Below are 21,877 nucleotides of genomic sequence, written 5' to 3' on the forward strand. Positions count from 1 at the left end.
AGTGACTCTGCTGCTTCTCCCACCTCTTCCCTAGAGAGAGAGAGAGAGAGAGAGAGAGAGAGAGAGAAGGGAAGAAACGGAGGAAGGATGACCGTCGATCTCGTCTGCTCCAACTCTCATGGGAATCTCGACTCTCAGATCGCGCAGCTTATGCAGTGCAAGCCCCTCTCTGAGCAAGAGGTTTGCCCTCCTCTACCCTCTTTCTTTTCCCCTCTTGCTCTTTCATTTTCTCTTGCGGCTGACGGAACCCCAACTCATGTAAAAATAATTTGATGTGTAAGGGACGGAGATCTCTTGCTTTTTCCGCAAGTTATGTGCTCGATCGGTTGGGTTCGGGCTTCTCTAAGATCCGCCAGCATTATCTCTTTCGCGATCTGGTTATGCGTGTGGTTTTTGAGGGAATTTTTCTTGTTTTTTTATTTTTTTTCGCGTCGTCCGGATTCACCTCTTCGTCTATATTTTTCTCTCTACATGTTTGTTTTAGCATTGATCTACGGTGGGGGTGACGATCGGTGTTTGCGTTTTGGTACATTTGTGTTTGCGGGGTTGTTGACTGATTCGGATGTTAGTCGTTCTGATTTTGAATCGCATGTAGAGCTTTTCCCGTTTTTTATTCCGTTGTTGTCGATGATGATGATGATGACGACGAAGACGATCCACGATCTTCGTTTTCCGGGAAAGGGAAAAAGAAACGTTTTTGGTTTAAGGGGGTGGTGGGTTGTTCTCCTATTAGTGAACGCTTTCTTGAGCTGTTTCCTACTTTACTCATGCCGTATAATGCTAGTTCTGTGTTGCAGACATTTGTTTGTTATGAACAAAATCGTTTGCTTTTCTTCCACATGTTTTTTGGGTAAATTTTGATGGATTTGAATTCTAAGAAAACACGTGATTGTTCTTGATATCGTTTATGTTCGTATTTGTAATTGCAGTTATTTGGCTATTTACCTTTATCTTTGGAATGCAGGTAAGAGCGTTATGTGACAAAGCTAAGGAGATTTTGATGGAAGAAAGCAATGTCCAGGTGAGAATGTGATTTTCTTTGTTGAAGTTAACTTTTTCATTCTATGCCTGTTGTTTGCCTAAGGTTTGTACAGTGACTCAACATATATCGAGAGCAGCTGAACTTTCATATCATGATTGATAAAACAATTACCTTAGATTTTATGTGTTTTTCTCGTATACTGGGTCATCTTTTATTGCAGATCTAGTTTCACAATATTGTGAAATTTCATAGTTGCTATGCGTTCATATCTACATATGCACCACTTTCCTGTAATTGCTAGCATTTTCTTTCAGTTGTTATTTTTTCTGTTTATATGAATGTTACTCTTGTTGCCCATGCCTTACAATTTACAAGTTACAATAATTCTTTCAGCAGTGCTCTTTCTTTTCATTATTTTGAAAGTTTTCCTTCCTATGTGCAGCCTGTGAAAAGCCCTGTGACAATTTGTGGTGATATTCATGGACAATTTCATGATCTTGCAGAGCTTTTCCGCATTGGGGGAAAGGTACTCATATCATCATAGAATTGTTATTTTGTGCTTTAAAAATCGATAAAAAAAGATTAAAATGAAGAACACAAAATAAATGGATTAGTGGTAATGTTTGTTTGTAGTTGACAAGTTTGTGACTTTAATTGTGCATCATTTAATTGAGTCTGAGCTTTCTTTTCCCTGTGGTTATCATTATTATTTGTCCCATGAATTTGTCTCTGCACCCTATTTCTTCCCATTTTTATCACTTAAAAAGTCTGTTCCTTTTTGAGTTTAGACATAAACTGGTCGACACTTGCCAGGGATAAGGCACCCCAACATTCTCTGAATTGAACATATGTACTTATAGAATGCAACTCTCAACATTAATCTGTAACCGATGCTCCTGCCTCATGTAATTTTGCTTGAGCAACTTGTTCTTAGTGGTTACAGCTGTGGCTTGATTGTTAACCGCTTGTTCCTTTTGTGGCTTCCTCTTTGTCTTCCTGATATATTCTGAGATTTAAAAATTATGTAGCTTGATTTGAGATGCTTCATTGCTATGTTTTTTTTTGGTGAAGGAATTATAACATAGTTTCAACAACAATGAAGGACAAGGAAATGGTTACTCTGAAGGTTAGACCAGTTGAAGTTACATTGATGACACCTATATCCCAGATCTATTCACGCGCCATGGTTCCTTTTTAATTGTTGACATGCTTTGTGGATTTGTCTTGTCATTTCTATCACCTTACTCCCATTTAAGGTGTGAGAGGCAAAATGAAGAGGGTTTTCTTCTCCAGATATGTAACCGGGGCACGCCGGTTTGGTGGGCATACCCGTGTCGACACGGGTGGCGGGTACTGGACGCAGTGCGGGTACGCCGTGGATCGGGTCTCACACTGCTTCGGGTTGGGTCCAACCCTGACCCAAACTTTTTTTTATGTCGGTTAAAGGCAGGGAAGAAGAAGAAGAAGAAGAAGAAGAAGAAGAAGAAGAAGAAGTCCTCTCTCTCTCTATATATATATAGCCGTGCCCCCGTACCCTCATTTTTTGAAGGTGCTGTGTCGTACCCAGACCCGTACCCGTACGCAGGTGGCATAGTTCTTCAATCTTCCTAGCAACCCATATACGTATAAATAATGTGGTTTACTTCCATCACATGCATTTAATCAAACATAGAGGAAATAAATGTGTTTTTTGACCCTACTAGTTTTAGGTCGGTCTAAACCCTGCTGCTGGCTTCTCTCAGATAAACTCTGCACGATTTTGCACATTTTCTGTAGTGATTCATGCCGCAAAGTATAAGTGGAATTCTTGAATTTTCAACAAGAGATGTCTTTTCTGTTATCTATCTCAGAAATAAGCAAACTATGCTTGTATGCACTAGCAATCTCTCACCAGGAGAGGATATTTCGTGGATTAGTTTTTTTTGGGTTGATGTTCTAATTTTATCATTTAGTTCTGTGCCCTTTTCCGTTGTCTTTCTTGTTTATATGGTGTCATCTTGTTACCATTATATTTTTCTTCCTGTCAATTACATTTTCTTTTCTCTCTAGAAAAAGTCACCGCTTTTGGGTAAAGAATCATCAAATGACACATTGTTGATCCTGTTCAAAAGTTGGCGAGGAGCCTATATCGTCAATAACAATGAGTTTAGTTATGTGGTTGTGGGAAGCTAATAACTCTACAAACAATGTCATTTTTGACTCCTCATAGCTCATTGCGTCAACTTAATCTCGAAGGATGTTGCTAGTACTCCTAGATTATCTAGTTGTGAGAAGCTGATAAGCCAATCAACAATGTCATTTTGATCTTCTTGTGGCTCATCGCCTTGACTTAATCTTGAAGATGTTGGTAACATTCTTTGTATGTAGTGCAAAAAAGGAATTCTCCCTTTTGACCATTGATTTCTGTTAAATTTGTTGAAGACATTTGTGAACACTGAACAAGAAAGAGTTAACTGTTCAAGTTCCTAGATATCCAAATTTGGTTCCTTGGGCAATTATTTATATGCTTGTTGCACATGAATGGTGGAATTGGTGGAAAACAGTGTTGTGAAATGCATTGAGGCATAGCAAGGCGCTCCACCAAAAACTGAGGCGAGGCATAAGCCTCGAGGCGTAAAGTGTAAGCCTCAATTTTTTTTTTGAAAACTTTAAAAAAATTATAAATGAAGTAGCAACCAATAAGAAATAGAAAATCTCAAATAAGTACTAAAAAATATGAGATTAACATATAAAAGTAACTAAGAAACTGATTACATAACTGAAAAACTAATTATATAATTGAAAAATATAATGTCCTATAAAACAAACTAAAATATGAGTATGTGTTATTCTTCTTCATCTTCTTTTGCGGCTCAAGGCGCATTTTTAATAACACTGCTTGTATGAGATGTAGATGGTTGCAGATCTTATTCTGATCAATTAGGACTGTTCTTGGACTGTTCCAGATCCAGGTCCTTATGACAATGATCTTTGAGTTGGCCTCAGTCTATCTACTGATGTGCACTTGATGTTATGAAGAAAAAAGATGTTATCTTGTTGAAAATAGTCTCTTCACCAGCTGCATATCTACATAAAATCAATAGGATCAAGTATTTCAGCTAGAATATGGAAAAAACCAAATAAGCAGCAGTTTTCCATATGCATCACTGGTTACTTCCTGTACCATTGTATAAAAATGAAGCCTTCTTTTTTCCCTGAGTTGTATTAAAAGGATTGATCCCTTTTTGGGTGAATTGTAGCATAGCCAACAAGTTGATTCTGCTGTGATTGAATTGTATATATCTGTTTTAGTTTGATTATGAGCTTTAGTTTTTCTTGGATAGGGGGGAGAAAATCGCCAATTTTGTGTTCACCAGAAAGTTCAATCATTGACCCATTCCTTGTTCGCCACGTCTGTTGCCGTAAAACCCCAGCCCCCCTTGCCCACCAGGGAGGACACCCAGCTTTGGCCTTGTGGTGAAGGACACACACCTTGGTTTTTGAACTCATGACTGCCCTTCAACTTCTTCACGAGCCACCTCTAGCCAGATGAGTGGAGCCCTTGTGGGCATTATGAGTTTTAGTTGAAGCGCTGGCTATACAAAATGTATTGAAATATGCAGAAATACAAAACAAAGGCCTCTAAGGTCTTACATGATCATAAACACAAAGTGCACATGCACATACACAAGTCCAACTAAGGGACAATACAAGAGCACTAAGACACTACACAAGCACTAAGTGCATACAAGACATTAAGGAATTAAAAGGAAGAATGCAAGAATATAAAAAGATACGTATTATGAGCATGAATGCTTAATAGAAGCATTGGGTACAAGTGGGGGGGATCACCCCCATTATATAGACAATGGAGAGCATTAGAGCCATTGGGACTACCCCCAATGACTCTAAGAGCTAAGGAGAGTAATGCCCTTAGCTCAAGTCAAATTTGACAAAAAAGAAATAAAGACTAAAGTGCCCCTAATGGGCACAACCTATTATAATGTTGTGAAATAATGAAAATACCCCTAGAGGGTATTATCTATTACAACATTATAAATAAAACACACACACACACACACACACACACACACACACACATATATATATATATAACTTAAACACTCCCACTCAAATTATGGTGTAAGTTTGGAAATACAAAAGAGAATGAATGGGAAAGATCCAAGTCTTCAAGTGTCTTCATTGAAAATCTCCATCTTTATGACACATCAAAGAATTTTGCAAATACAAATCCTTAAATGTCTTTATTGGTGATCATTCCCAAATGCCTTCATCGACTATGTGCATCTTCATGATATGATGCATTAAAGACATTCCTTTCTCAATCCATCGTATCTTGAAGAACTTGCAAAGCGAACAAAACAAAGGTTTCAACTATACAAAAGAAGATATCCTAACCAAATAGTTATATAGTTTCAAAATTAATATGTATATTTTGAATAACACTCAAGTAGATATTTTTTAAGCAATGTAGCAATAATTTTAAGATTTTTAGAAACATTAGTAACGATTCAAGCAAGATAAGAGGAGCATACCTCAAATATAAATTTTTATAAAATCAACATTTAGATGAAATATTGTGTTAAGTTTCTTTTTCACACTTGTGATATTAAATGAAATATTATTTTGTGTCTTCTTGTGTGTATTCCCTTTGTGGGTTTGTGAGTGAATCCCATAATGGATTCCTTTTTAATGTTTGTTTACTTTTGTATCTATTTGGTGGGCTTTGTTCGTGATTAAAGGCCTATTCATTCTAAGTTTTTCATCTACCATTATTGGATTTGATTTGAAACTTTGTTTTTTCAAATCTGTTCTTATATATGAACCCCCATATTTGGAAATTGATTTTCATGTGCTTGTATCACCTTTTTATGACATTTGTTTTGTCCATCACAAAATTTTGTATGATGTATCATTTCTTTTTGGCCTTGTTGTTATCGGGTTAGGGTTAGCCGTTGAGGTGAGTTATGCGTGCGCCTCATGTGATCTTATCAGTTTAGATTCTCAAGGATTATGAGTGACGTGTTATCACATGTCTTGGGTCTGATTGATGGTTGATTGACCACTGGACTCATTATTGTTGGTATTCCGAGTTAGCCATTGAGGTGAATTATGTGTGCACTTCAAGTCATCTTATCAGTATGTAATTATCAAAGTTTATGAGTGTCGTGTTGACACTATTCTTGGATTTGATTGATAGTTGATTGGCCTCTGGATCAATGTTGCTTTTGTTGAACTAGAGTTTTTTGTTGGGGTGAGTTGTGTGCACCTTGGTTTTGTCAGATTAGATTGTCAATTTATAGTTTGGCTCTAACATATGGTTGTTTGATCTCTAGTGCCGTGAGTATTGTATCACTCATTTGTATATTTGGACATTGTTATTATAGATGCTTATAATTATGTTTATATGTGATGACTATATATTTTTTGAAACCATAGTGTTTCAAAATTTTAATATCTCTGCCTTGATTTATAGGTCTTTCCCTATTCTTCTGGCCCTCTGGGTGACCTTATTTTGTTTTCATTACAAGCTATCTTACCTTGTATGTTCTCCTATTATGCCTCTTATTTAAGTGTTATTTTATGTAGACAAGAGATGTTTTTTAATGTGGTAAGTAATATGCATCCATTGATGTTATTGACAGTTTGACAATCATTTGTGAGGTGAGATATGTGCACCTCTTGTGGTTATAACTTGTATTGTCAGGGAGCCTCTATTGCCTGCGCATGGTCACGACAATGATTATTGCTGACATTTGTGTTCAGTTTTCATTACCAGTTTGTTGGTGCATGATCACTGGTTTGGTAATGGCTAACATTTGTATTGTGTTCTTATTCTAGTAGCTGATACAATTGAATTTTGAGGTTTGGAGGTTTAATGAGGTGATTGCTTGTGGTGGTCAAACTATTGTTGAGGTTTGCAAAATATCACTTCTTGATATTTATGGGATTTTAAATCACTTCATATTTTTTGCAAATTTGCGTTGAGATTTACAAATATCATTTCTTTTGTTATATGAGATTTAAAAAAAATCTCTTCATGAATTTTTTAAACTTTTACTACTTGCTTTTTCTTGTATGGAAAAATGTTTATCAATAAAATTTCATGCATTTCATTGATAATACATATATGCTTTAAAGATTGTGATTTAGTTCTTTGTGCTTAAACCCATTCTAGGTTGTGTGAGTGAATTCTAAGGGGTTGTAATTTATGAGATTGCTTTGATACCATGTAATGAAATATGCGAAAATACAAAACAAAGGCCTCTAAGGGCTTACATGATCATAAACACAAAGTGCACTTGCACATACACAAGTGCAACTAAGGGACAATTCAACAGCACTAAGGCCCTACACAAGCACTAAGTGCATACAAGACATTAAGGAATTTAAAAAAAAGAATACAAGAATATAAAAATATACATATTATTGAGCATGAGTGCTTAAGAGAAGCATTCGGTACAAGAGCGGGTGATTGCCCCTGTTATATAGACGATAGAGAGCATTAGAGCCATTCGGACCACCCCCAACAGCTCTAAAAGTTAAGGACAGTAATGCCCTTAGTTCAAGTCAAAAGGACAAAAAAGAAAAAAAAAGAAATAAAGACTAAAGTGCCCCTAATGGGCACAGCCTATTACAATGTTGTGAAATAACGAAAATACTCCTAGAGGGTATTATCTATTACAACATTATAAAAAAAACATATATATATATATATATACACACATTTACAACTTAATACGATATAGCTTCTTGGGCACCACACATGGTGTGTGCTTTGTATTTGTAGCATTATGAGTTTTACATAAGGATATGTTACAGGTGACTGCAGGCAGTCTGCTGCCCTTCCACATCTATGTGGTTTCCTGGTTCACCTTTGGTAAATTGGTCATACATTTTGATGTTTTGTAGTGTGTCATGCACTTTTCTCCTTCACTTTATTTAGTTTGTACTTGTGTTTTTGTTGTTTATTTAATTCCTGCTATTTATAGCATCACAATATTTATGTCTCTTGGATTATGTTGCAAATGTACTGTTCCTTCTGAATGTTGCTCATATGAAATTATCTGAGTTATTCTTGTTATTTTTTCTTTGTAGTGTCCAGATACCAATTACTTGTTCATGGGTGACTATGTGGATCGTGGATACTACTCTGTTGAAACTGTAACTGTAAGTAATATGTTACTGCATGCTTACTGTCTTGGGTGGAAGATATCTTCTTTGTTCATCTTACCTACTCGGTGCACAAAAATGTGAAAGTATGTGCCTGACATATGCAAGTGGCTGCACTTTTGTGTGGATGTATAGGTTTCAATTGTTTCAAGTATTTTATGCAAACAGTCTCGCATAACCAAGGTTGCATAAGATACACATGCTTTGTATCCTCTATCAGACTATCCCATCCCTTTATTTTGAGCATGATTACTTTTTTTTCTCCTTCTCTGATTTTGAGATGCTTGTAAATTACAATCTGTCAGTTTATGTTTCATGATATTGATAGCATGTCACTGTTGGAGGTACTCTTTGTTGCATCCTACGTCACTCTCCCACTTCTTAGAAGTTAGTTATGGGCATCATAGCAAAGTTGTAGGTCATAGGGCTTTTCTGGGCTTTGTGCTATAACTCTGTATGACCAGGCAGAAAATGAGTGAGTTTAGTTAGCACTCTAAAATCTGGTTATTTCTTTGGAATGTCTTGGTGGTGCCTTAGTAATGGTTAGCTTCTAACTTTTTTGCAGCTCTTGGTTGCCCTTAAGGTTCGCTATCCACAACGAATTACCATACTTAGGGGAAATCATGAGAGTCGCCAGGTATGCATTTTAAAAAGTGTTCCATGAATGTCAGCAACTTCTATATCATCTTGAGTTAATGTAGTTGTTGGTGGAGAACGTGATTTGTATGAATAGTCTCCAATCCGGCTTGGTTAGCGAAATAGAAGAGAGCTTGGTTATGGTTTCCTTGTTTCTGGGTACTAGCTTGTACTGTATAGTCTTATCATGTTTAGTAGGTATATTGCTGCTTTGCATAATTCTAGGCGGGATTCTGCACTCATTTTTGTTTTCATTATTTTTGCAGATAACTCAAGTGTATGGGTTTTACGATGAATGCTTGCGGAAGTAAGCTCTGGTCTTTTCAGAAGTATCCTGTCAACTATCTGTGCCTTGTGGTTGTGGGCTCTGTTTTGGATTCATATACTATCTCACCCGAATGATTCTTTTGTGCCTCTTGAGTTGCTAATTTAATTTTACCATTTCCTTCCTTACTAATATGTTGGTCCTTTTGAGGCTGTCCGCTGACCACATAGTTATGCTACCCAAATTCATTGACCGTTTTTTCTCTCCACCTCAATTCCCAATAATTAGATTATTTTTACTTGGTTTTCCATCTAAAATGTATGAATGACCAGACATTCATCTTAAATTTACAGCATTTCATCACTTTGGTAAAATGCTGTTGAATCTTTTTCTTGGGGTTTGTATTAAACTGTTTGTCACATAATTTGATCTGTGGATCATTCAACTTTCAGTCTCCCTCAAATTGTAGAGATTGTGTCATATACATTCTTAGAAGTCTCTATCCAAAGAATTATTCGTGAAATCCATCTGTATAAGTTTCCATAGCACAAGGATAAGTCTAGTTTGATTTTTGTTATGTCTCATCATACTCCAAAACATTGTTCTTGTAGACACATCATATTTATTTTCCTCTTGATTGTATCTATTCACTGTGTGCTCTTCATGTTTTCTTTTGAGAGTAAATGAAGATTTTATTGTGTAAGATTATAAGGTGTCACCCAAATACAGCAAGTAGCCAGTCCATAGTACATTTCAGGTTGAAATACATAGACTCATCAATTTACTAAGGCCAATCCATGATAAATCAACATTTGGCCATTTCATAGTGGCACATTCCAGCATCCTGTTGAAATAGTATGATGAATTATGATAAATCAAAATAGGAGCAGAAGACTTATCGTTGATAGTTTGCTATTTCTCCTGAACCAGACAAACCGTCAAGGTGATATTTTTGTTGAGATGGACACCACACCCATCTCGAGAAATACCATGATGGGTGGCTGTCAAGCAGGTCAGGTCGCTCATTGCTGCATGCCCACCATGCAGTGACACTGCATATAATGTGAACACCTAAGGCAATCACATGTTTAGTTAAAGCATACTTACAAATATCTGTATCGGCTATATCTCGGTGAGGTGTAATATCGGGACATTATAGGTTTTCCAATCAATCTCGGGAAAATCTTGGGATCTAAAAAATAAAATGAAAAATTTGAAGAAAAAAACAGGAAAAAATAAAATGACAGCCCCCTTTTCCTTTCCCTTCCTCTTTCTTTCCTTCCTTCCTTCCCTTCCCCTTTCTTTCCTTCCTTCTTTCTTCCTTTGTCCCACGGCAGCCACCAAGTCACGCCCCCCTTTCCTTTTTTTCTTTCTTCCCTTCCTCTTTCTTTCTTCCCTTCCTCTTTCTTTCTTCTTTCCTTTTTTCCTTCCTTCCTTCCTTTTCTTCATCTTTCTTTCTTTCCCTGTTGACACAGCCTGGAGAACTCGAGAATATCAGGGGTCAACCCCTTATGTTTCTTAAGTTTTAACTTTTAAAAGGTGGCCTGTAACCCTAAACAAAAAAGTACACATTTTATACAAAAATTAACCTATTAAAAAAAACAGTAAGGACATAAGTATCCCTTTTTTTTTCAAAAATTCCTCAAATACACTTACACACTAACAGTTTAAAAAAACAACTGTTGCTGGGCTGTGATAGCTATAATATCACGATATATATAAATTGCGATATTTTGAAAATATTGCGATATTTTACCTTTAATATAGTTTTCCCATTTTACAACTTTAATATCACGATATTTTCAAAATATCAGCGATATCTGTAACTATGAGTTAAAGTAATCTTTGTCTGCAAGGGATAGATATCACGCAGTCCATGCTTGAATCTTTGACTGCACCTTATCTTCATTCCTCTTCCATAATGACTCCTTACCCCTCCCTTTATGCAAGGACGTGCAAGCCTGCACCCAAAAATATACTTGGCTGTGATCAGGCTTCTTTTGCATACACATATGGATATGAGAACCTTGCTTACTAGGCACAATAAACTGGTCCATTGTAATGTTTTGCTTCACAGTATTGCCTTGCACCTGTGCCACTACGATCAGTTCCTCTCTTAAAGTGTTGTGAACTCCTTGCACCTGTCTAATTCTCACTACGAACGGGTTCCATTTTAAGTGCATCACTTGTCGTGAATGCCTCGCACCCTTCCTTGCTTCTTATTGTGACCAAGTTTTGTGTAGTGTGTTTGCTTGGGAGAAACACTCTCACATAAGTAGAGTTTGTTTTATGACTCATTTTTATAAGATGTGGTTAAAGTTTCATGATTGATTGCCATTCACACCAACCTCCTTTTTTATCCAAGCTTGGGATTGTTATTAATAGGATAGGGTAATAACCCCTGTTTGCTATTTCCTTATCCTAATTGAAAACACAAATTAGTATGGCTATTATATCTAAGTTTCCCCCCTTATTCAGTCAGGTCCATTCCGTCCAAAGAATAGGTGGCCATGAAATCTATGCAGAAGTTAGAAATGGGCACTTTGGAAACTATTTTCTCACTTTGTTGGAAACACGTTTTCAAGTACGTAAAATTTTTAAACATGGGCAAATTTTCGTACAATTAAGGAATTGCATTCTGTTCTTATTGTAAGGGAACTACAGTTAATTGATTTTAATTGAGTTGAGGAATAAACTTGATAACTTATTAATTTTTTGCACCAAAAATGTTTTTTTTTTAAACAAAGACCTTTCGGTACTTTGTTTAAAACATTAGGTTAAGGCAAAGATTTGCTGCTCGTTCTAAGGACAAACTCAATTATTTTTTATTAGAAGTTAAAAAACTTTTGAGTAAGTGAAAAAAATTGAGAGGTTATGCTAAGGTTTATTTATTAGTTTTTGTTCATTTGTTATTGTACATTAGTGGGTAATGATTTTTTTAGAATTTAAGATGCTCATTTTGATTTCCTGTTTATATCTAGTATGCATAATTAACCGATTCTATAGTTATGTAATTAAAGAATTTATTTTAAAAAATATAATCATGTTTTTAAAGACCAAGTTTAATTAGTTGATCATGGATTTAATAGTACTATTATATGATATCAGAATGAACTTGTTTTTCAATTATAAACTCCTTCAATATTCGATTTAGGAGTTGGTGCTTTGCTATCATGTGAGTGATGACTGACGAGAACTGACTTGTCTTTTGGGTCTAACTGATCTATACCTTGCCTTCAAGCCTAGTTCCTAATTCATGTTTTAAACATTTCTGATTCAGCTCTTGCTTCTTGCTCTATATGGATCTGAAAAAGCGCTTTTTTCAATTCCTTTTCCTATATCATTTCTCAATTCAGCTTCCCTCTTTGGCAACCTTGGTTAGGATGATTAGGTCAGATGCTAACCATGTCCAAGATGGCTTTGACTGGCTATCCTTTCTATCTCGTATTCTTCTGTATCCTTGTCCTTATTGCAATTGTGTCAACATGAAACAAAGGGAGGATAAGTTTCTTTTGCAACATTGATCATGGTGATTTAACATTTAATATGGAACTATATGCAAGAATGATAGAGTGACAGTGCCTGCAGAACTGTGATAAAGTTCAAGAATGAACATGTGAGTGGATGAACTAATCTTCGTGAGTTGCTGGAACTTTTCCTTCGTGCTAAATGTGCCTTTTACATCCTAATCAGAAGGTGATTGCTTGTTGCCTGTCCTTATAGATATTTCAAATTTGAAATACTTTCTTCAAGAAAGTGAAATTGCTTTTCATAAAGGATTCCTGCTTAGTAGTTAAGTTGGTGGCTCAGTATTGGTGGATTGACATGATTTAATAGTTCAATCATTAGGCTGTTTTCTCTTTTATATGGTATATGCAATTGCACCTTTTTCCATTTCCTTATGTTTCTGTCAAGCGATTGATATAATGATGCACTTCACGAGAGGTTTTGCTTCTTGTTTTCTTACAGCATTGTATTTTGAAAAATATTACTGTGATGCTATATGTGACATTCTATTGTTACATAGTGATCAATGTTTTCAGGTGGCAAGTTGGCAACTTGCCATCTGTGCAAATATCTTGACATATTAAGAATACAAAAAAATAAGTAAAAAGAACAAAACATTGAATAATATGCACAAAATCAGTTATTTTGATGATATTATTCAATATAAATATCATGATATTTTTTCCATATGATAATATCATGCAGAATTTCAAAACTCTCAGAACATTTTGACCGTCCAAGAAGGTGACTAAAATGATGCATGTTTTTGCAGTAATTTCTAAAATACCAATGATATTTATCACACTGATTGTTACCATGTGTTTGAATTCAGTTTACTGTAACTATATTTATTGGAAGCTTGTGTAAAATGCTTATGTTTACTTTCTGGTTAACTTTTTATTAACAGGTATGGAAATGCAACCGTCTGGAAGATCTTCACGGACCTCTTTGACTATTTTCCACTGACAGCTTTGGTGAGATTGGAAGTTGCTGCTAGTAGTCTCAACCTTAATGAAGCTTCTGTTTACCTCATTGCATTGTTTACATCCTGTTCCTGATTATGTTATATGTGATGATTGCTGCACTGCCAAGGACATTTATAGGTTAAATTACTTTAGAAAAATTTCAGCATTTTAGAGCAAGACTGTCTAGATTGCATTTCCTGCTTTTAGGAAAGTGTTTTGCATAATAAGAATATGCGTGACATGGACTCATTGCATCACATGTAATGCTAACTTGAGAATCACCTCATTCTGTGGTTCTTTAAGATAAAATGTTGATGCTTCAAGTCCATCCCAAGTCACTTTGTCATTCCTATTCAAGAGTTTCTTATGTTATATATTATTCATATGTTGCCGATCTTTGACTTAGTCTAGTTAATTGGAATTTGTTTGCTTTAACCTGAAAGTCCACAGAAGCTAATCCAATTTCTAAACATTAAAATAGTAACAAAAAAAGAGATTCTGGATAACAGAACAGCAAGTGGAAAAACATAATGAAGCTGCAAGTTGGGCTGCTATTTTTTTTGGGGAAACTTTTGTCATGGGTTCTTGATCATGTTTATACTCTTAATCAAAATGGTAACAAACAATGAGGGCATGAGGTTACATACATTTAGTGCCTGCTTTTAGGACAGAGTTTGCATAATCAACAATGAGCAATGGCATGCACTCATTACATCACATGTAAGGCCAACTTATATATCACCTCTTTTTTTGATATTTATTGTGGGGAAACCCTGGTTCAGGTGGTGGGGGCCAGGAGGGATTCACGCTCTGTCGTATGGCGCACCCTCATGCAATTAAAACCTCTTGGCCACCCCCTTTGGCCGTAGGGTATGCACACCTCAGGTATCAAACCTGTGACATCGTGCAACATGAATGCCTTAAGCCGACTTACCTAGCTAGATATGTGGAGCCCTTGTGTGGGCAACTTATGCATCACCTCATTCTACAGATCTCAAGTGAAAACATTTATCCCTTCAGTTAGGCTAATCCCTTGATTTGAGAGGGCTCCCTGCTTTAGGGCTTAGCTTTTCAAATACTGTACACCCATTTTGAGTTTCCCATACCCAAGAAATGCACATTTAATAGCTTTGGGTTGAGTTGACTCTTAGAAGCAGACTAGACATGACACAAAATGACAGAAATTATTTTTCCAGCCTGACTTTGTGGTAGGGATGCAAACGGACTGAATCCAGTATAGACATTTTATGAATTTTGACTGTTCTGTCCCGATCCAAATCCGACTTTCCTATGTATTTAGTCGATTTGGATCCGATCTGTTGGCATCCCTACTTTGTGGTGACTTTATATTTATTTTTTTCTTTATGTGCATGTGATCTTGCGCTCATCTGCTATTGTTTAATCTGTCTTGTTGAGCCATTTGCTTTGCTAGTTGATCCATTTGGTTGCTTTTCTAATTCTTTATTTTTCATTTACCTTTATAGAGGTAAAGTCCTTTTAAAGATGATATTTAATGCAGTCATATTAGTATTGCTTGATGAGCTCCATGTTTCCTCTGATTAAATCTCTCTTGTTCACCTTCCAAGAACTGATTTTGAATCAGCAGTATTGTGCTTCTTAGCTTACGTGCTCTTTAAAAATTATTCAAGTTCTCAAACCAAGTTGTGATATGCTGCCAATGCACCTTGGTTGTTGGTGATTGGCATCATGCAGTGATTTTATGGAAATCTGGTTTTATGAACAATCAATTGGTAAATTAGAAAGAGTAGGTTTCAAGCTAAGATGGGTTAATGTTAGAATGTAACAAATTTATGAAATGCATAGATCAGAACAACCATGTATAACTTCCATCAAATCCTTCAGTGGTAAATGGTAAGGAAGCTGATGATGGCCAAGTGGTAGCAGATGCTTTACTCAAATTAGTAGAGAAAAATAAATATTTGCAAATATCTACATGGTCAGATGCAACAGTGAGTTAAAATGATGAAGAGTTATGCTTTGCATAGTTTATTGGTGAATAAGCAACATAATTCTTGGAAAGAACAAAACATGGGCATGTACTACCAATTGTATTACAAGTTTTATAGATTTTGCTGTGATGTTTTCATAGAACTGCTTTGTAGGATATCTTCCTATTATTTTTAAATAAAGCTTGCTATGGACATGAGGGCATGAACCTTAGTACAATAGTTACATATGTTCAAGAAAATGATGAAGGAAAAAGCCCAAGTTCTGGCTCATATGAATGACAGCTCTACTTGCAAAGAATAAAACGAAAAAGGAGGGGGGAAAGAGAATAAAGAAGATATTAGATCAGAAAATGCAGATGATACTTCAGTTCTTTATCTTGTCTTTTTTAAATATGTTTTTTCATGTGTCCAGGCTCCATTATTCTGTTCTTCATTTCCTAATGATTCAATGATAGCACAAAATTGGAGAAAATTTTCTTGCTAAGATCTTTGCTCTAAAATCTTCTTGCTTGTGGTTACTAACATGATGATGATGCCATATGGACAGTTGAAAAGCATGCAGACAGAGTTCTTGTCCAAGCATATTCTCCCCATATCTGTTTCAAACAGTTGTTGTTGCAATCTTGTTAGACTTTGCATTGATTTCTAGTGTGAATGTCTTTTATTTGTGTTTCTTTGAAGAATCCTCAACCTGTTCATAGATAATGTCAGCTAAAATATCTTATTAATGACAAGGAAATTTTAATTGCCTAATGTTCATTGGTTCCTTTTTCAAAATTGCCTGCTGGATCAACAATTGTTTTGAGAAGCTCTTTAAATTCAGATACTCGGAGTTTACTAGTTTCCAACTCATAGTTACCAGGATACAAATTAGATATGAGATGTGATGTGGGGAGTGGAAGCAGGGAAGCAAGGGGAAATTGATTTGTAAAGCGAGGAGGGAAGCATGTTTTATGCTGTGCTTCCTCTACTTTCTGGGAATCACTGCACTTCACGTTTTCAAATCACACGCTTCCCTGGGCACCTAGATGCTTCTGGTAACTATGGGGTTACTCGATTGCCATTTAAAGGAATTTTTGCATGCATGCTTAGGTTATTTACATTATGATTTGTTGTTTGATATGATTTCATGAGTATTATTGAGATTTGTCAATGCTAGAAAATGTTCTAATTATTTTGATGTATGCATGTCCTCTTTAACATTAGTTTCTCCTAAATTTTGTCTTTTGTAGGTAGAGTCTGAAATATTTTGCCTGCATGGTGGCCTCTCACCATCTATTGAGACTCTGGATAACATACGAAATTTTGATCGTGTCCAAGAAGTCCCTCATGAAGGGCCCATGTGTGATCTCTTGTGGTCTGATCCTGATGATCGATGTGGGTGGGGTATATCACCACGTGGAGCTGGATACACTTTTGGCCAGGTATTACCTATGTGCAGTCTCTTGTACATGTTCCATCTTTTAGTTTGGTTTTCTAACCTAATTTATGTTTTGAGCACAGGATATATCCGAGCAGTTCAACCATACCAACAATTTGAAGCTCATAGCTAGAGCTCACCAACTTGTCATGGAAGGTTACAATTGGGGCCATGTAACTCTCCCTCTCTCTCTCTCTGCTAGCTTTTATATATTCTCTAGATTTTGTGGGTGGTTTATAAACCCTTTTTCCTTTCTTCAGGAGCAAAAAGTGGTTACAATTTTTAGTGCACCCAATTATTGTTACCGATGTGGAAATATGGCATCAATCTTGGAAGTTGATGATTGTAAAGGTCATACATTTATTCAGGTATATTGCTTGTGTGCACGTCTTGTGCATATGTCTGGGTGTGTCTGCATGCTTGCGTGTTATGTTACACATATCTTGTGTGCTTGCACTTGACCATTTTTTAAATGTTACCTGTTGCTACAGTTTGAACCAGCTCCACGGCGGGGTGAGCCAGATGTGACTCGAAGAACACCAGATTACTTTTTATGAGGAAGCTGCCTGCTTATCGTTGATCTTCTGTGGCAGCAAGGTGATACTAGTGGCTGGTTGAGGAAGGGGACACGGTAAATCAAGGATTTATATTGGGTTATAATTTATTTTCTCAGGCTTATTCCTTGTGGGATCACAGAGAATGTGTATAAAATTGAGTTGGCGAGGAAGAAGGCCCCTTCTTGTTTGAGGTTTGGAACCATGTAGATCCTCTTCTCTCGAGCAGGATGGTTTATAGGGTGAAGGGAGGGTCGCTGTGGCATGTATCATTTCTGGAAAAGATGTTTCTTTGAGGTCTCGAGAGAAAGTTATCTTTTGTGTTATTTTTCTTTGCCACGTTTTTTTTATCTTACCAGATATCGTTTCCTATTCAAGTATATCATTGATTCAGTGCTCTGGTTGTTGTGTTTTTAGCCTGCTATGGTACTAGGTGATTAGCATAATCTTATTTGATATCAATGAACATCACCACCAAGAGTTGGAGATGTTTTTATCAAAAACTGATGATGAAACTGACCAGACTGTGGCTAGTAGCAGCTGATTCTTCACAACAATGAATCAACAGGAACTAATGTGAATTTACGGTTGATGGCATTTTACGCAATAGTAAGGCAGCTGTTAAGGCATTTTACGCAATAGTAATTTAACCAATGTGAATTATTACGCCACAATGAATCGACAGGAACAGTTTGCTCTCTTATCCCTGTGAATCCTTGGTTGATGGCTTTTGTGATGTCCCGATTTTTGCTGCGTGCAGTTTGAAGCTGATCTCTTTTCGACATCCGAAGGACTTGTCTGTTTAGTTTGCAGAAAAGTATAAGCAGTAACGTTATGCTATGACAGCTTTGTATTTATGATTTCCAATAGTGAGTTTTGATCCTGCACCTTGAAAGCAGTTTCCAAGCAGTCAATGAAGGCATTTGGTTGATGATCTGATTGATCACGTCATTTGTTATGCAGTTGGTAAGACAAGTTCCTTTAGACAAGCATAATTGGAGGTTTGAGGGTTACTGCAATGATCTGCAGTAGCTTAGAAAATGCTACATTCAAGCGCATCCACCTCAATGTGTTCTTACTTCCTGGTGCTGGTAGTCAAATGAACGGCATGATTGATTTCCTTTTGATGCATTATACCAAAGTAGAAAGAAAATCTCGAGAAATTCTACCTAGCAGTGATAATTAAGACTTTTCAATTCTTTAGCTTTTATAACCATCTTTCTCAACCAGAAATTGGCCTATGTCTTAAGAATTACACCAAGCTGTTGACTGTTGACAAATTGCAAACCAAAAACAATAATTTGTTGAAACTATGATTGCAAATGCTGTGGTATTTCTGAAAATGTTTCAAAGAATGTGATACTTTGCCGCTCATTTGAACATTCAATATATGTTCATGTCATTCATATGAATACATGAATATAACATGATTTTGTTATGGCGTTTAAATTTTAATTTGACAAACCTTGGGAAAACCAATGTTGTCAGTATCGGTATCAGCCCTGAATTGGCTGATACCGATTCTCAAGTGAATCGTTCTGAATCGGTTAAAAAATATTTGGTGTCAATCAAACGTGACACATGTTAAAACCATTAAAATAATATTAAAACAACTGTTGGCTTCTTTAAAAAAAATGCCTAATAGCAACATGTTTTTTGAAAACCTCTTAGAATTCACAGCCGTATAGTTAGCCTTAAACATAACCAAACGACTTGCAACTCTCTAATTTTGATCACCATTTTAAGCAACTGTCTATTTTCGGATATGAAAAGGCTACTAGAAAAGTTGAACAGGTTTTTGAGATTCTTGGAGATATTAAAAGCCACAACTAACATTTCTTAAATGTTTCTTAGGTCTTTTCTTGTGCAACCTAATATTTCTTCAAAATAATCACCTATAAAGTTGTCGCCAATTTTAAGTTCCTTTGTTATACCAGTCTTATCTCAACCAGTAACACATTTGTGAGAGCTTTCTCATGTACACCTGAATATGCTTCGTTTGTTGTATGGCTGCTGCTTTGTTTTAGGTTTATAGAACTATGAATATCTAAGCAATTTTGCCATTTGCCAAGTTTGCAAAATACATGGATGTTGGTGCTGCAAAGTTGTTTGTCTTTCTACTGAACCCTATTATTGCAGTGGATATGGGTCTCTTGCATTAGGATTTTACTGTTGAATTTTGTTCAGTTAAAGTTCATGCCTTGTTGCTTCACCAAGTACATTGTTAGCAGCTCGGCGAAAGCCAAAGAAAAAAAGGGGTGCAAACGGATCAGATATAGTCAGACATCTGATCTGAATTTGGCATATCATTTTCCTGTAAAATATCCTTAAAACAAGTGGCCAATGTGCATATGAATCGGTTTCATAATTTCACACACGGATTCTTTTCAGATTCAGATTGGCCTTTTGGATGAAACTACTTCAAATTCAGGATGAAATCCAATGTGATTGCATCTCTTACATGTAAGAAGTTTATTTTTAATGATTTTTACCAGTTCCAGTTTTACCACATCAAGTAAAGGATATATGTGGGTCGGATCTGGGCATATTACTAAGTCCGGCTTAATTGGGTCTATCATAATTAGATCCAAAGTTGGAAGAGCATCAGTCTGAATTTGGATCTGACTACCTTAAGGCGCTGTTTGGGAGCTGGATATGGGAAGGGTGATGGGGAATTTAATTAATAAATTCTAGCTGCCCCAGATACTCTAATTGATGCTTGGAAACAGAATTTGGGAGATGGGAGTGGAGATTAGCCATTTCAACCACAGGCTAAAAAGGGCGTTGACGATTCCACTTTCATCACCCATTTTATTCTCCACTTTTGTCACCCAGATCATCTACTGTGCAACACCGGCACTCAAACATGGCCTAAATTCTAACAATTACATGTATTGGGATTCAAATCAGATCTGGATTTTATTAGTTCTCCAACTCATATCCAAGTGCAAAACACAAAACTGAGTCCAGATCTGATTATTGATCGGATCCACTTCGGCTACCCGGAAACCCAACTAAACGGTCATGTGAACTGAATCCAAAACATTTGCATCCCTGGCCACATCATGCATTCTAGACTCAGAACAGCCATACCAGATTGGATAGGTTTAGGATCCGGATTGTGTTTAACTGTTTAAACTTGGGATTCGGATTTGGATTCATATCTGATACGATCTGGCTCATGTCTGATCCCGTTGCACTGGAAAGTTGTTATATAATATTGCCAGATGGGATTAGGACCGAAGCCAGAGGCTTCTAAGTTTGGATATATATAGGGTAAATATTGGTTACTAATGAAGGTAAGGAACTATCGAGTATAAATCAAAATTTTCTTCAAAATTTTCTATTATTTTTGTAGATCAAATGTTACAAATGTGATTTACATGGTTAGTTTAGTAGAAACTTGTTTGGAATCATGTGATTATGACAAGTAATTAGGTTTTTAATATACAAAATTTCATAACTCAAAAGATTGCATTTTTACATCAGAAAAGCACAATCCAAGGCTTGATCCTTAGCAAACAAACCATGTTGGTTGGACTGAGTAACTTGCACCTATGATTTCTAGATCATTAGTTTCTTATAGTAGCAAATACTTTCTTGTATATGAGTCACTAGAATATGAGAACTAATGTGTGAACCACTATTTTTATGGATTTTTTTTATCTTTTGTCTTGAATCTAACTATATGGATGTGATCTACATGTTTGGTTTTTTAAGAACTGGCTCTTAAATCATCTGCTTTTGATGCATAAGTGTTATTTTTTTTAAAGCTTTAAAATAAATGGCTCATAATCTTCATAAATATTCAAGCATTCAAAAATCACATTTTTAATCGAAAATACACGATCCAATGGTTGATTCCTAGCAAATTCACCATGCTAAGTACATCCACGTGGTTGGATATGTATAAAAAGTGTTGAAAATGCCTATATTTGGGTTCTCATATTCCAGTGACTATATGTAGTACTTAGAATATGAGAACTAATTTGAAAACCACGATTTTCATGGATTTTTTGTTATTTTCTCTTGAATCTAACCATACGAATGTGATCTACACTCTTGGTTGTATACGAACCCGCTCTTAATATCACCTCATTTTGATGCATAAACAAGATTTTTTTAAGACTATAAAATCAATTGCTCATAATCTGCAAATATTTTAGTTCTCTTCATTTGTGGAAAATTCCCATATTTTTAATTCTCATATGAAATATGAGAACTAGAAATATGGGCATTTTCAACACTTTTTTTGCAAATCCAACAATGTGGATGTGCTTGGCAGTGAATTTGCTAGGAATCAACTATGAATGGCGGATTTTAGATGAAAAATGTGATTTTTGAATGTTTGAATATTTATGAAGATCACCCGTCATTGATTTTAAAGCCTTGAAAAATCTCATTT

The 21,877-nt window shown here is 36.0% G+C and overlaps 1 protein-coding gene across 1 annotated transcript; it reads left to right on the forward strand.

Annotated features, from left to right (window-relative positions):
• Nucleotides 1-17,849, forward strand: LOC149815817 (serine/threonine-protein phosphatase PP2A-2 catalytic subunit-like). Its single transcript, XM_089988536.1, has 11 exons — nt 1-180; nt 965-1,021; nt 1,425-1,508; nt 8,081-8,152; nt 8,721-8,792; nt 9,058-9,098; nt 13,471-13,537; nt 16,731-16,922; nt 17,002-17,091; nt 17,179-17,286; nt 17,410-17,849. Exons 1-11 carry the CDS (start codon nt 88-90, stop codon nt 17,473-17,475), a joined length of 942 nt encoding a protein of 313 aa, XP_089844662.1. The 5' UTR covers nt 1-87; the 3' UTR covers nt 17,476-17,849.
• The last annotated feature ends 4,028 nt before the right edge of the window (nt 17,850-21,877 follow it).

This window comes from Nuphar pumila, chromosome 15, assembly GCF_984573655.1.
Source record: "Nuphar pumila chromosome 15, dmNupPumi1.hap1.1, whole genome shotgun sequence".
Classification (NCBI taxonomy): domain Eukaryota; kingdom Viridiplantae; phylum Streptophyta; class Magnoliopsida; order Nymphaeales; family Nymphaeaceae; genus Nuphar; species Nuphar pumila.

Excerpts from the sequence above, each read along its gene's own strand:
- LOC149815817 (XM_089988536.1), top strand. The coding sequence starts at position 88 with ATGACCGTCGATCTCGTCTGCTCCAACTCTCATGGGAATCTCGACTCT. Across the intron at positions 1,022-1,424 it reads TGGAAGAAAGCAATGTCCAG|CCTGTGAAAAGCCCTGTGAC; the intron begins GTGAGAATGTGA and ends TCCTATGTGCAG. Across the intron at positions 16,923-17,001 it reads CTGGATACACTTTTGGCCAG|GATATATCCGAGCAGTTCAA; the intron begins GTATTACCTATG and ends TTTTGAGCACAG.